The sequence below is a fragment of the Cupressus sempervirens genome, chromosome 3 (assembly GCF_028749045.1).
Source record: "Cupressus sempervirens isolate cs-2001-9-10 chromosome 3, ASM2874904v1, whole genome shotgun sequence".
NCBI classification, from domain to species: Eukaryota; Viridiplantae; Streptophyta; class Pinopsida; order Cupressales; family Cupressaceae; genus Cupressus; species Cupressus sempervirens.
Window position 1 is genome coordinate 843,934,735 of NC_143120.1, and position 13,838 is coordinate 843,948,572.

The 13,838-nt window shown below is 37.6% G+C and overlaps 1 protein-coding gene across 1 annotated transcript; it reads left to right on the forward strand.

Moving 5' to 3' along the window:
- The first annotated feature begins 5,553 nt into the window (after positions 1 to 5,553).
- LOC149569419 (uncharacterized) lies at positions 5,554 to 6,036 on the forward strand. The gene has a single exon (XM_089816915.1). The coding sequence runs from the start codon at positions 5,554 to 5,556 to the stop codon at positions 6,034 to 6,036; it is 483 nt and encodes a 160-aa protein (XP_089673041.1).
- The last annotated feature ends 7,802 nt before the right edge of the window (positions 6,037 to 13,838 follow it).

The following is a 13,838-nucleotide window of genomic DNA, read 5'->3' on the forward strand; positions in this document are numbered from 1 at the left end:
TGCATGTGTGTGATTGTGAATGGGCAAAAAGAGGAAACACATGCAAACATGTGTTGAAGATCTTATATATTATAAAGAGAAACACACACGATAAAGTTGTTGGTAAGTATCATTTAAAATTTAGCATTAATTTATTTACATTTTATTAAAAAATCTATGTTAACTATATTAGTCTCATTTAAAATTACAGAAGCTTCTACTCCATTGGTCGTTGATGATGAGGAAGTCATAGGAAGATCGAGTCATGACATTAATGTCATTGGTAATGATCAATATGATCTCTATAGTTAAATATTAAATGATTTTATAATTCTCAACATTAATTACGTAATATTTCAATTGTAGATGATTGTATACTTTCTGGAAATCAAGATGTGCTTGAGGTTAACGTTGGTGAAGGTGACAAAATTGGTAAATTTCATAACTATCATTTTTAATGAAATTTCAATATTTATCAGTAATTTTGACTTTGTTATTACATTTGTATTGCAGATAGTTGGAATTTATCTACTACTATCAATGATAAGTTTCGAAAATCTGTTGATTATTTAAATTCATTGCTCGAAAATTTACCAACTAGGGATTATGACAAAGACATCTTTAGTCAATCTGTTGACAAATTTAGAGAAATTCATGCATCTCTTGCTTCATCTTCCAAATTTAAACCAATCCCTGGCTCAGATAACATATCTATGAGACGAATAGCACCATGGTTTAGTCCAAGTAAAATGAAAAAAAGTCATTCCATTCACAAAAAGCGTAAATCCCTCTCTAGAAACTTAAATAATAGAGTTGAGGAGAATGAAAATTTCCAGTTCCCCTCTATAGGATGCAAAAAGAAAAAGAAAAAGAAAAAGGTCAAAAATCGCTCAAATATAGCTATTCAAGAAGAAAGAGATATTATCAGGCAACAAGGTGAGTGTATTTTTAAGAAAAAGTATTTTTATAATTACATAGCAATAATTCTTATTTTCATTTCATGTATTAATCATATTTCATTGTAGGTTTGGGTGATCGAGAAAGTATTCCACAGCATCAATTACCTTTCTCCATTGATCTAAACCATACAACAATTGGTGAAGTGAAGTTTCCAAATGGTAAGCTTTTAGCTATTAAGTGTCTTTGTTACTTTTATAATAAAATACTTGGTTCATAGTTCTAACCACTTCTGTATGTACAAGATACAATTATTAGAGATCAACCGTCAATGATCAATACTATACCTATCCATACCTTTGAACAAGTTATTGTAGGTAGATAGTAATTTTAATATTGTTTAGATTATGTACATAAATTAATTTTATACTTGAACATTTTATATAAGTTAAAATGTTAAATATAAGTTTTTTATGTAGATTTGGATGATCAACAAGATGCTCAACAACTTACGTTGCCCTTCTCTATTGATCTTAACCAAACATTAACAACAATGGATGTGATAGATACTAGTCAAGGTAATGACATTATATAAATCAATGAATTATGAGTCTTTAGTTTGTAAATTTATTTTGCCAAAGTTTACATACTAAATGTTCATATTATTGCAGGATTAGATGATGAACAGAAAAATCAAGAATACATGCAACTAGATTCCATTGAATCTAATCAGGCATCAACAAAAAATGATGCAATAGAAGCTAGATATGGTAATGAAGTTATGAAATAAACATAATTATGAGTATTAAATTGACAACTATATTTTAAATTTATTGATGATATATATTAAATGTTAATGCTTTTTTTGAATTAGATGATCAACAAAAAATTCAAAAAAGCATGCAACCATATTTTATTGATCTTAATCAAACAATAGCAAGAACGAACACAATGCAAAGTAGAGATGGTAAGGAAAATACGAAATGAACTTCAATCAATTGTGTCTTTAGTTTGAAAATGAATTTTATTATTAACACAATATATTTGCAGGTGTTGATGATGTTTATATGGAGGATGGTGATCAACACTTTTTTGTAAATTTATCGAAGTGATAAAATGGTTCCAATTAGAAGAGAGGTCAATATAAGTCAAGACTAAGAGCTTCACTATGAAAGATTTTCAAAACATATTGTATTATTTTATCATCCAAATATTACATCCTTGATTTTGTGCTTTTACAAGGGATTTGATTTTGTCTCGTAGTGAAAGCATTATGATGCTTTGAGTTATATTTTGGTAAAATAGTTGTTCATCATCTTCATATATTTATGTTGTCTTGAACTTTCCATGTGTTATTTGATTAAAGTTAGCATGTAACGTTTGATCCAACTTTAGTATTGCAATAACACAAATGTTGAAATAACATATGTGTAGGGTTATGAATAACATGGTCAAATTAAGCAATTTTTTTGTAACATTTTATGTGGTTAAGAATCATGTAATTTTTCTCATTCTTATTTAGAAGAAAATAAGATGACAAGATATAGAATATATAAAATGAAACGATTAAGTAGGTTAACTATCTAAGAAATTATATTCAACATGGTTGTCTTATGAATTATTTTGTACAAAAAATTGATACTTGATAAGTAGGAGATCATTTCCATGGATGAAACTCCATAATTAAGCACACTCAAGCTGGAGTAGTACTAGGATGGGTGACCTCTCAGAAAGTCTTGGCGCTTCACCCTTGTGAGCATCACCTAGATCTAATGAGTGCTAAGTGTTACATTTATACTCATGAGAGATGGATTCATTTTGAATCACTACTCATGAAACATGGGTCAATGAGTTTGACTCAAAATCACACACTTAAATCTTGAGAGGAATATCACAAATTGATACTTGCTTAGTTTGTTGTCATTAAATAAGTTTAATAAGTAAATGAGGAACTATTAATGTTATATGACAATGGAGACAACACATAAACATCTATGTTAAAAAATAAACAAATTTGAAAACATGTGTATTTTTATGTTGTATTTATAAAAGAAATAAAATATTGTTAAATTTAATTTATTTATTTATTATAATTATTAATTTTAAACTATTTCATTTCAATTTTTTAATTTTTTTTTTTTTTCAAAATCAATTAGAAATCTTAAATATGTTAAATATAACTATGCAAAAATATTATTTTATTTTTTAATGTACTAAATTATTAATTGAATTTCATAATATAATTAATATAATAATCAATTGATTTAATCTTATCTTTCAAGCAACTAATTTTTCTTTAAAAAACTTATTACTTCTATAAAATAAACAACATTTATTTTATTTCTATATTACTATATATTTAAAACAAAAAAATTAATTGCATAAGTTTTGTCATTTATGAGTTTGGTTAATATTAATTGCAAGCGGGATATATTGCTTGTTGAACAAGCTGGATGGCGGAGGGGATGGCGGAGGGCAGCGTCGGATAACATACAGCGCAGTAGAAGAGATGTTTGTACTTGCGCCTGCAAAGTCAAGATGGAGTCGTCGGAGGATGGAGGAGGGGCCCGGCCGGTGCAAATATGTTGCACCGTAGCCGGTGCCCGAAATAACTGGCTGGGCAGCCGTTGCCTCATCTAACGGCTACTGCCTAATAAACTAATAATAATACCAAGGTGTGAAATCATTATCATTATAATATTTTGTTTAATTAAAATATTATTCAATGAGGCCACTGTTCGTGTACGAATCTTTCTAGGCTTTGAAGGCAATTTTTGCACTGCGTTTAAAATGACAAGGTTTTTGTCTATTCGTGCATCCACCCGCACTGCAGAGACGAAGTTCGGTCTATGTCATTGATATTCTTAAATTGAAGTTTTAGCAGGTATTACTTCCAGATTTGAGCCTTTCGTGCTCTGTATGCTTTTAGCCATGGGTTCCGTTTGAGTTGTAGTGGAACACTATTCCGTAATTTGAGACAGCGGATTTCCTTCATATAGTTTGAAATTTCGCTTGGTACCTTCTTATTGCATAGACATGGAAATTCGTTCTGTATTGTATTCTGTCAAACATCATGTTGTTGTCATGTCGAAAGTACTGCATTCAAATCTTATAAAATATAAACAAAAATAAAAATCACTGATCAATCAATGCGTCAGATTGTTTAACGTTGCCTGTCCCTTGTTGCAGCCTTTTGTCCATGGCGGGGCTTTCTGATAGTTTGCTGATCAGTGGTGTAGCCCTGGGTAGTATGACCCTGCAGCTGGTGTTGGCGTTTGGAGGTTCGCTGAGACATCGCAGTTCTTGCAGAGCTCTGCAGTTAGTCCTGTGGTTGTCGTATATCTCTGCAGATGCTGTGGCTGTCTACGCCCTCGGGACCATGGCACACAAGCCCGCTCACTCTAAGATATTCGGAGTATGGGCTCCCCTGTTGCTGCTGCATTTGGGAGGCCCGGATACTATCACTGCGTATTCTACCGCTGACAACGAGCTCTGGACGAGGCATCTGATGAATATGCTGTATCAGATATCAGTTGCAATCTATGTTATGTTCACATCTGAACTGAAAGGGGATTTATTAGCTGGTTCCGTCATCCTTCTAGTTGTAGGAGTTTCCAAGTATGCTGAAAGAACGGTTGCCTTGAGATTGGCCAGCTACTCCCAATTAGTGAACTACTGTTATCCTCTGGTGAACTATATGAGCCACCCAGAGTACTCGGCTCCGTGCAAATATGTGGTTATGGGTGTAAGAGGCATATGGCAAACAGTAGTAACCATTCAAAATGTTTGGGATCATGAGGGTCAACGGGCAACCGAAAACTACATCCTCTGTCTCTCCCATGCCATGTACAAAATGAATCTACGGAGGTATTTAAGCCTGCATTATCATGGGGTATTCGGGACGAGACTAGAAGATTCTTTTTTGATGAGGGTTTATCTCATTTATCTTCAGAGCAAATATTTAAGGTTACAGAGATAGAATTGAAGTTCATGTATGATAGATTGTTCTCAAAGTCTAGGGGCACAGCCTACAGCAAATGTGGGACTAATGCGCATCTTCAATATCCTACTGCTGAGTTGGTGGGCATACTGTTTACAGCAGATTGATTGGAAGGCAGGAGAACGATGAACTGGTTGATCATGTCCGGAGGATGGTGGCCTACATAATCATATCTGCAGCGCTCATGATGGAGCTGTTTCAATTGTCCAGAATTGTAGCGACTGATTGGACTTTGGTCTGGCTAGTCTGCTTAGATATCAAATTTTCTTCCCCTCAACTACAGTGCCTGACCAAATTGAAGAAGATCACTCTCAAGCTACTCAGCAAAGTTAGGAGATTACGTGGACATCGGTAGTGGAAGAAGTCGATCCAGCAATACTTTGTAATAGATACTTGCTCTTCCATCTCATCATCCAAATGGAAGCTGGCTAAATCTCTGAGCCTCACACACTTCATTACATCTTCGTACATAAGATCAACACCCGTTGAAAACGAATTCGAACAATTCATCATTGATCAATTAAAAGCTATATCTCCTCGTGAAGATTCAATGGCAGAATTGCACGAGAAGGGTTACGTTATTTAATAGAAACTTAAGGGCAGATCTAAAGTGGGCTTCAATTACAGACCATGAAAACCTAATTCTACAATGGCACATAGCCACAACAGTTTGCGAGATGGAGTTTAAGAGAACATACTCCACAGGCCAACAAAATGAAGAGACGGAGAGACGGGTTCGTCTCAGCAGGACACTGTCCAACTATTGTGCGTATTTGCTGGTCTCAACGCCTGATTTATTGCCTCTCCATCCCGACATTGGAAGGCTACTTTACATAAATGTCCACACCGAACTTCTTCTCTGTCTCTCCAACGATAGCATCCAAGACTTGAAAAATTACGTCAGTGGTGAAACCTTTGAAAATGGTGATTATGCCAGTAGTGACCCCATAGGAAATGGTACACAATTAGCAAGGCAGCTTCTGACGACTGAGATTGAAGAACGATGGAATATATTGTCTGATTTTTGGGCTGCCCTCCTTATTCATTATGCTTCTTTGAACAAGAAGCCTATGGTTCATGCAGAGTGCTCAGCTCTTGGAGGCGAATTTATCACCCAACTCTGGGTGTTGCTAGGTCATATGGGACTTGGAGAGCAATAGGCATGTGATGCAGGGGCATCATGGATGTAAGGGCAATCTTGCATTGCGCAAAAATCAATAACCATTCAAAATGTTTGGGATCATGAGTGCCAACAGGCAACCGAAAACTACATCCTCTGTCTCTCCCATGCCCTGTACAAAAGGAATCTACGGAGGTATTTAAGCCTGCATTATCATGAGGGTATTCGGGACGAGACTAGAAGATTCTTTTTTGATGAGGGTTTATCTCATTTATATTCAGAGCAAATATTTAAGGTTACAGAGATAGAATTGAAGTTCATGTATGATACATTGTTCTCAAAGTCTAGGGGCGCAGCTTACAGCAAATGGGATACTAATGCGCATCTTCAATATCCTACTGCTGGGAGTTGGTGGGTATACTGTTTACAGCAGATTGATTGGAAGGCGGGAGAACGATGAACTGGTTGATCATGTCCGGAGGATGGTGGCCTACATAATCATATCTGTAGCGCTCATGATGGAGCTGTTTCAATTGTCCAGAATTGTAGCGACTGATTGGACTTTGGTCTGGCTAGTCTGCTTAGATATCAAATTTTCTTCCCCTCAACTACAGTGCCTGACCAAATTGAAGAAGATCACTCTCAAGCTGCTCAGCAAAGTTAGGAGATTACGTGGACATCGGTATTGGAAGAACTCGATCCAGCAATACTCTGTAATAGATACTTGATCTTCCATCTCATCATCCAAATGGGAGCTGGCTAAATCTCTGAGCCTCACACACTTCATTACATCTTCGTACATAAGATTAACGCCTGTTGAAAACGAATTCGAACAATTCATCATTGATCAATTAAAAGCTATATCTCCTCGTGAAGATTCATGGCAGAATTGCACGAGAAGGGTTACGTTATTTAATAGAAACTTGAAGGCAGATCTTGATGCAGGAGCATCTTGCATGGGAAAATTATTGAAAAAAAAAAGAAAAAAAAAATTGTGGAAAAGAGAGAAAGTGACGAAAATTAGAGGAAAAATAATAAAAAAATAAAAAAGGGGAAAAACGAGAAAAGAAAGAAAAAGAGGATTTCTATTTTCGAGGTGCATAGGTGGCATAATAGAAAAAAATAAAAAATAAATAGTTGTCATTCCATTTATTGAGGTGTGTGGGAAGAATTTTAAAAAGTTATGAATATTGTAGAAAGTTCTGGAAGTTGTAGAAGGTTGTGGAAGATGTAGAAGGTTGTGGAGGAATTCTAGAAAGTTGTGAATAAGTCATGTATTGGGTGGTAAGTGCCTATTTAAGCAAGGCATATGAGCATTTCTAATCAAGCTCAAGGAGAAGCTTGAGGAGTAGAAGCTCAAGGAGAAGCTCGAGAAGAAGGTGAAAGCTCAAGGAGTAGCTTGAGAAGTGGAAGCTCAAGGAGAAGCTCGAGGAGGAGAAGCTCGAGAAGGAGAAACTTGAGTAGTGGAAGCTTGGAAAGCTTGGAAGGCTTCAAGGTGTGAAAGAGAAGGAGAAAGTGAGAAGAGAGTTTTTCTGAGTTTGTGGACAGAGCGCCGAATGTGAGGCAGTTTACAGTAAGATTGAGGTGGAATTGTGAGTGTGTAGACAGAGCGCCGAATGTGAGGTAGTTTACAGCAGGATTGTGGTGGAATTGTGAGTGTGTAGACAAAGCGCCGAATGTGAGGCAGTTTACTCTTGGATCTTGGATAAGTTGGTGAGAAGAGCTAGTGACTGCGGTTTAGAAACAAGGAGGTTGCTTGGTGGCTTGCGAGCACAAGTTGAGATCTCAGAGATTTCTACCAGAGTGTGGATCTGGGCTAGCTTGGGTTTGGATTGGATCTTGAGAGATCTTGTTGCATTCTTTGTCATGAGTTGGTAAGGGTGGTGTGGCCTTTCATCAGTAGTATCAGAGCGTACTTACATCAGTGGTATCAGAGCAGTACTCCATCAAGTGGTATCAGAGTCGTACCGTCATTAGTGGTATCAGAGCGTATCGTCATCAGTGGTATCAAAGCATACCTTCATCAGATCTAAAGTGGGCTTCAATTATAGACCATGAAAACCTAATTCTACAGTAGCACATAACCACAACAGTTTGCAAGATGGAGTTTAAGAGAACATACTCCACAGGCCAACAAAATGAAGAGACGGAGAGACGGGTTCGTCTCAGCAGGACACTGTCCAACTATTGTGCGTATTTGCTGTCTCAACGCCTGATTTATTGCCTCTCCATCCCGACATTGGAAGGCTACTTTACCTAAATGTCCACACCGAACTTCTTCTCTTTCTCTCCAACGATAGCATCCAAGACTTGAAAAATTACGTCAGTGGTGAAACCTTTGAAAATGGTGATTATGCCAGTAGTGACCCCATAGGAAATGGTACACAATTAGCAAGGCAGCTTCTGACGACTGAGATTGAAGAACGATGGAATATATTGTCAGATTTTTGGGCTGCCCTCCTTATTCATTATGCTTCTTTGAACAAGAAGCCTATGGTTCATGCAGAGTGCCCAGCTCTTGGAGGCGAATTTATCACCCAACTCTGGGTGTTGCTAGGTCATATGGGACTTGGAGAGCAATAGGCACGTGATGCAGGAGCAGGGCAATTTTGCATCACCCAAAAAATATTTCTATTTCGAGTTTTCTAGTTTTTGTATTTTTAACAAGGGCCATTCCTGTACAGAGTTGTTGTTTCTAGGAGCTTGCTAATTTTAGTAAGCAATCTTGCATCACCCAAAAAGTATTTCTATTTCCAGTTTTCTAATTTTCGTATTTTTAGTAAGGGTCATTGCTGTACAGAGTTGTTGTTTGTGGGAACTTGCTAATTTTAGTAAGTTGGTATTATGTGCTCAGATTGTTTTGATCTCATATATGAAGATTCATCTTTGATATATCAGTCTACTGGATGAGTTTTATTTTCATGTCATATGTGTTGGTGCAGATTTTTCAATATGATTTTTGACTATCCAAACTTCAGGTCCAGTAATGAAGGCCTAAATGGCTCTGAAACAAGGCAAAACCTCGGCTGATGGACACTTTTGCGATCACCCGTTCTAGGTGAAACCAGTGAGGAAATGGTTTTGAAGGGCTAACCATAAAAATGTGTCAGCCTTTGGGACAACTGCATCGTGCCAACAAAAAGAGTGATCCATTGAACTCGTCATATGCTCATTGTTTCGCAAGGAAAGGTACCCGCCTTTAACTGAGCCCTTGCCGCTTTTGATGAATGCCCAAAATAATTTATCTTCATCTCTTGTGAAAAAGACCAATCTCTGATTTAAGATTTTGGTGAGTTGGGATTTCTTCTCTGCTGCAATCAATGGTTTGGTATATCTTTCCACATACCCCTACCTGTATCTTCCCCCCATCCGGTAAAAGATAATCAGCACCCTTCTCTTCCCACAAGTTCTCTAACATCCTCTGAGCAATAGGAGAATTACATGTTGAATCAAGTGGAGTATGTCCATTCCATGATTTCCTCCAAAAGAGGGCTTTATATGCTGAATTTATCTCTCATGAGAGATGATGAAGATGAGAGTCCTGCCTCTCACCGGGAAATTCTACATAGCTGATCCCTGTGGGGGAATTCCAAATGGTGAAGATTCTTTCTGGGGTGTCTGAGTCCAAATATTTTGTTTTGATAATTCTCGCCCAAAAAGCTCTTGGATTGACATAAAATTTCCAGGCTAGCTTAACCCCAAGACTGATATTCCTGTCCAATAAGTTATGTATTCCTACTCCCCCAAGCAGCCATGGTTTGCATATGTTATCACATGCAACCAACATGAGCTTTTTCCTGTCATCTAGGTTGCCTTTCCATATGGAGTCACGTAAGCATTTCTTTATTGCATCTAAGATCCCTGTAGGGGCAAGAAGAACTGACCTTACATAGTTTGTAACTGACCTGAGGACAGATTTGACCAAGAGGTTCCTGCCTGCCATGGACAGCCATCTTTCCTTTCATGATGCAATTCAATCTTTCATATTCTGGATGAGTACGGACCACTGTCCAGCCTTACATTTCTCTTGGAAGATTTGGATACCCAAGTACTTGCACGGGATATCAGAAACCCCAAAACCCAGACAGTTTTGAATTGCCTTCATGACACTCTTTTCCATAGTGAAACAGATGATCTTAGATTTGGCTGCATTTAGTTTTTGACTAGAAGCAGCACAATATTCCAAGAGCGACTCAATTATGATTTTAGCTTCCTTCACATTACCTTTTCCAAATAATAATGAATCATCTGCAAAAAGATTATGGGTAGCTGTTAATGATCGACAAATGGATATGCCTTCCCAAAGACCCAAAGAATGCTTATGTTGGATAAGTCTACAAAGCCCCTCAGCAGGAATAATGAAAAGGAAAAGAGAGAGGGCATTTCCTTGCCTAATCCCTTGGAAAGTAGTGAAGGAGGCATCCGGTGAAGCATTAATAAGGACCAAAAAAATGACCTCCTATAATGCATTTCAAAATCAACGTGATCCATTTCCTGTGAAAACCTAGTTTCTCCAAGACTAGACTAATGCAATCCTAGATAACTTGCTCATCCACGTTCATAATATCTAGCTTTAAAACCATTGTTGGAAGCTCTCAACTTGAATTGAATGGAAAATCTCATGTGCCATCAAAGCACCTTCCATGATTTCCTTACCTGGGACAAATCCACCTTGCTATTCTGAAATGGTGAGGGGAATAATTTCTGCTATTCTTAAGGAAATGGCCTTAGAGAAGATATTATATATCATTTCGCAAAGAGAGATTGATCTGAAATTAGCAAAAGACTTTGGATGAGCACACTTAGGAGTGAGGGTAATGTAGGTTGAGTTAAATTGTTTTGGCATACAACAGTGTAATCTAGCCTCTTCTAGAGCAAGGAGAATATCGCTTCCAAAGAAGTCCCAACATTTTTGGAAAAAAGGGGGATAAAACCATCTGGACCCAGCGCTTTGTCAGTCCCATAGCAAAGACCACCCTTCTGACTTCTTCCAGCGAGAAAGGTCCCATGAGATTGTCATTTTGCTGGACTGTTACCAGCTTTGGAATGCAGTCAAGGAGAGCAGAATTATTTTGATTTCTACCAAGAGAAGAGAGAAGATCCTCAAAATATTGAGTAGCCTCCCTCTGAATATCCTCTTCCTGTGTGAGCAATCTGCCTCAAGCATCCTGGATTTGAAAGATGGAGATACAATATCAATTAAATTTAACTGATGCATGGAAAAAATGAGTGTTCCTATCCCCCTCTTGCAGCCAAAACTCCCTTGACCTCTGACGCCAATAAATTTCTTCCCTCAATAATGAAGGGAAATGAGAGCACCCCAAAAAGTCATCTGAGATCAGTATGCACATCTAGTCTCCAATGGTTCCTTGAACAACTTCTAATAAGAAAATACAAGTGAATACTACTATGCTATAAAAGCGGAAACAGACATAGTTGATTTCCCACAATTAAAACCTTAAAGGAAAGTGATTGCAATTTACCGATCTAAATAAATTTCAGCAGCATTACGACATAAAGATTATTATTTTACAATCATAAAATAGAAGAATGAGACAGAATAGAGAACACAGATATACATGGGGAAAATATTTCCAGGTAAAAAACCCCACCCTCCAAACCATCAAGCTGATGTATTATTCAGCAACAAGTTACAATACATTTTCAGCCTTCACATAGAGATTTACATCTTGCTCCATTTTAGAGAAAATCTGGCAGCATAACCCTGTGCAAATAACTTCTCCTCTCTCTCATAATTCTCTACAACAATGCTTTGTACTTATAGAGTTTTTATACAAGAGTAAACAGTTTCTAAAGAGTCTACATTCAACACATCTACAAATTATTTTAGAAACTTCCTTATGCACAATCCTTGCATAAAACCAAAGCATAAGAGAATAAATCACCAAAAACAGAAGTTTTCTGTTTTTCTACTCCAAGTCTTTTCTTGTGAAAGAATTCAGCTTCATTTAGCAACTTTCCAAGAAGGGACAAATAAAGCAATAAATCGTGGTAAGGCTGAGTCACCTTATCCCAACAAATAAGACTTCTTCTACCTGATCCTTCAACTCCCTTTGAATGTCATAAACTTAAGGGGTTAAACCATTTAAGATAATGTGCTAATTCCATTGTTGCAGATCTAGTTCAATGTTCCTCTTTTGTTCAAAAATGTTACCAAAGCAGGTGGAGTTCCACTCTTTAATTCTATCTTTAATGACAAAGTCCAACTTGCACCCAGTTGGAAAATCCTAGAGCCATCCACAAAGGGAAACTCCAGCGACCATGATAGTGGCAAGTTCATAAACTATTTATCTCAGAACCACATCCTTTCAATCTTAAAGTAAGATTTGGGCTTATATCTCACTCCACTATTTCCAATAATAAGGTCAACTAGAAAGTGATCCGAACTCGTGCGGGGGAGAATGAAAGATGCACAACCACTCTGCTCCAAGACCCATTGAGGGCTTAGCAAGATTCTGTCCAATCTTACTCCAACATGTCTATTCCCCTTTCTCCTATTTGACCAAGAGGCCAATCCAAAAAAAGGCGTTACTTTCCAGAAAATCCCTAAAATCCTGTGTTACTTTGGGAGAGGGCTCCATACCACCCATCTTAACCTGAGGACCAAGAGTGGCATTGAAATCTCCTGCCATAATCACTTTAATGTGACCCAAAATATCCATAACCCCCATCAACACATCCCACAATCTTTTTTCGCTAACCACCAAAGATATATGCATTAATGAGAACCAAAGAGAGGCTGAAGAACGTCACCTAGGTTAACTGCCAGTTAACATTTGAAGTGATAAGTTGAACTTGGCATGATTTATGGTCCCACAAAATGGCCAGACCCACTGATGCTCCAATTGATGGGGAGGCCACGAAAGACCAGTTACTCCATGTTTTAAAATATGTATCAGAACTTTCCGATGAAAATTTAGTCTCTTGAAGAAGGACCATATCTTCTCACGCTCTCAAGATTTGATCTTTGAAGAGACGAGCTTTGTTAGGGGCGTTTAAGCCTCTATAATTCCAGGTTAAAATCCTCATTGCTGTCTCAGAGAGCATTCCACTCCACTCACCTGCTCATAGTTAGTTGTTTAGAAATAAGAGCAGCTACCTCTTCTTTTGACTTCCTGGGTGTCCTGACAACATTAAGAGTTAGCTGGACACCAGCTTCGATTTCTTCTTTGGTTTTCTTCAACTTGGCAGGGCGGCCTACTGGTCTTTTTGGTATTGAGCAGATCTTAATCTGGGATTCATCAGCATCCGAGTGTGAGATGGGGCTAGGGGGTGCAAGGGAAATCTTTCCACTATCAAGGGGAGCCTCATCCAGGAGCTCATTTCTCTCATAGTACTGACCATCTAGACCCAAAAGCTGAAACCTTTCCTCATCCGCGATACCCTCAATAATCTCATTCACAACTTCAAAAATCGTATTACCCATGTAGTTCTTAACATCTGAGATTAAAAGGCCTTAGGACTTTTAATTTTTCACTTAAGAAGCTGAGAAATTAAAATCAGAGAAAGGTATCTTGAAAGGCGAGTTGGGATTTATTGCTGCAATTGTAGCATGATTCGCAACACCTTCATCTGGAGACAAACTGATGTTCTGATTTTTGCCTTGGTTATCAGAATTATTACCAAGGTTCCTACCTTCTATAGGAACTTGAACCACCACTCCTTCCCCTGGAGGCAACAAATGAGATTGAGAGACGTTCTCTGGGCTGTTCCTACCTTCTTCACGTACCGAAGTGATTATGGGGGCGTCAATCTCAGTGGAAGACAGAACATGATCCCAAATGGGAAAGTAAATGTCATTAAAATTTGAGATCAACACAT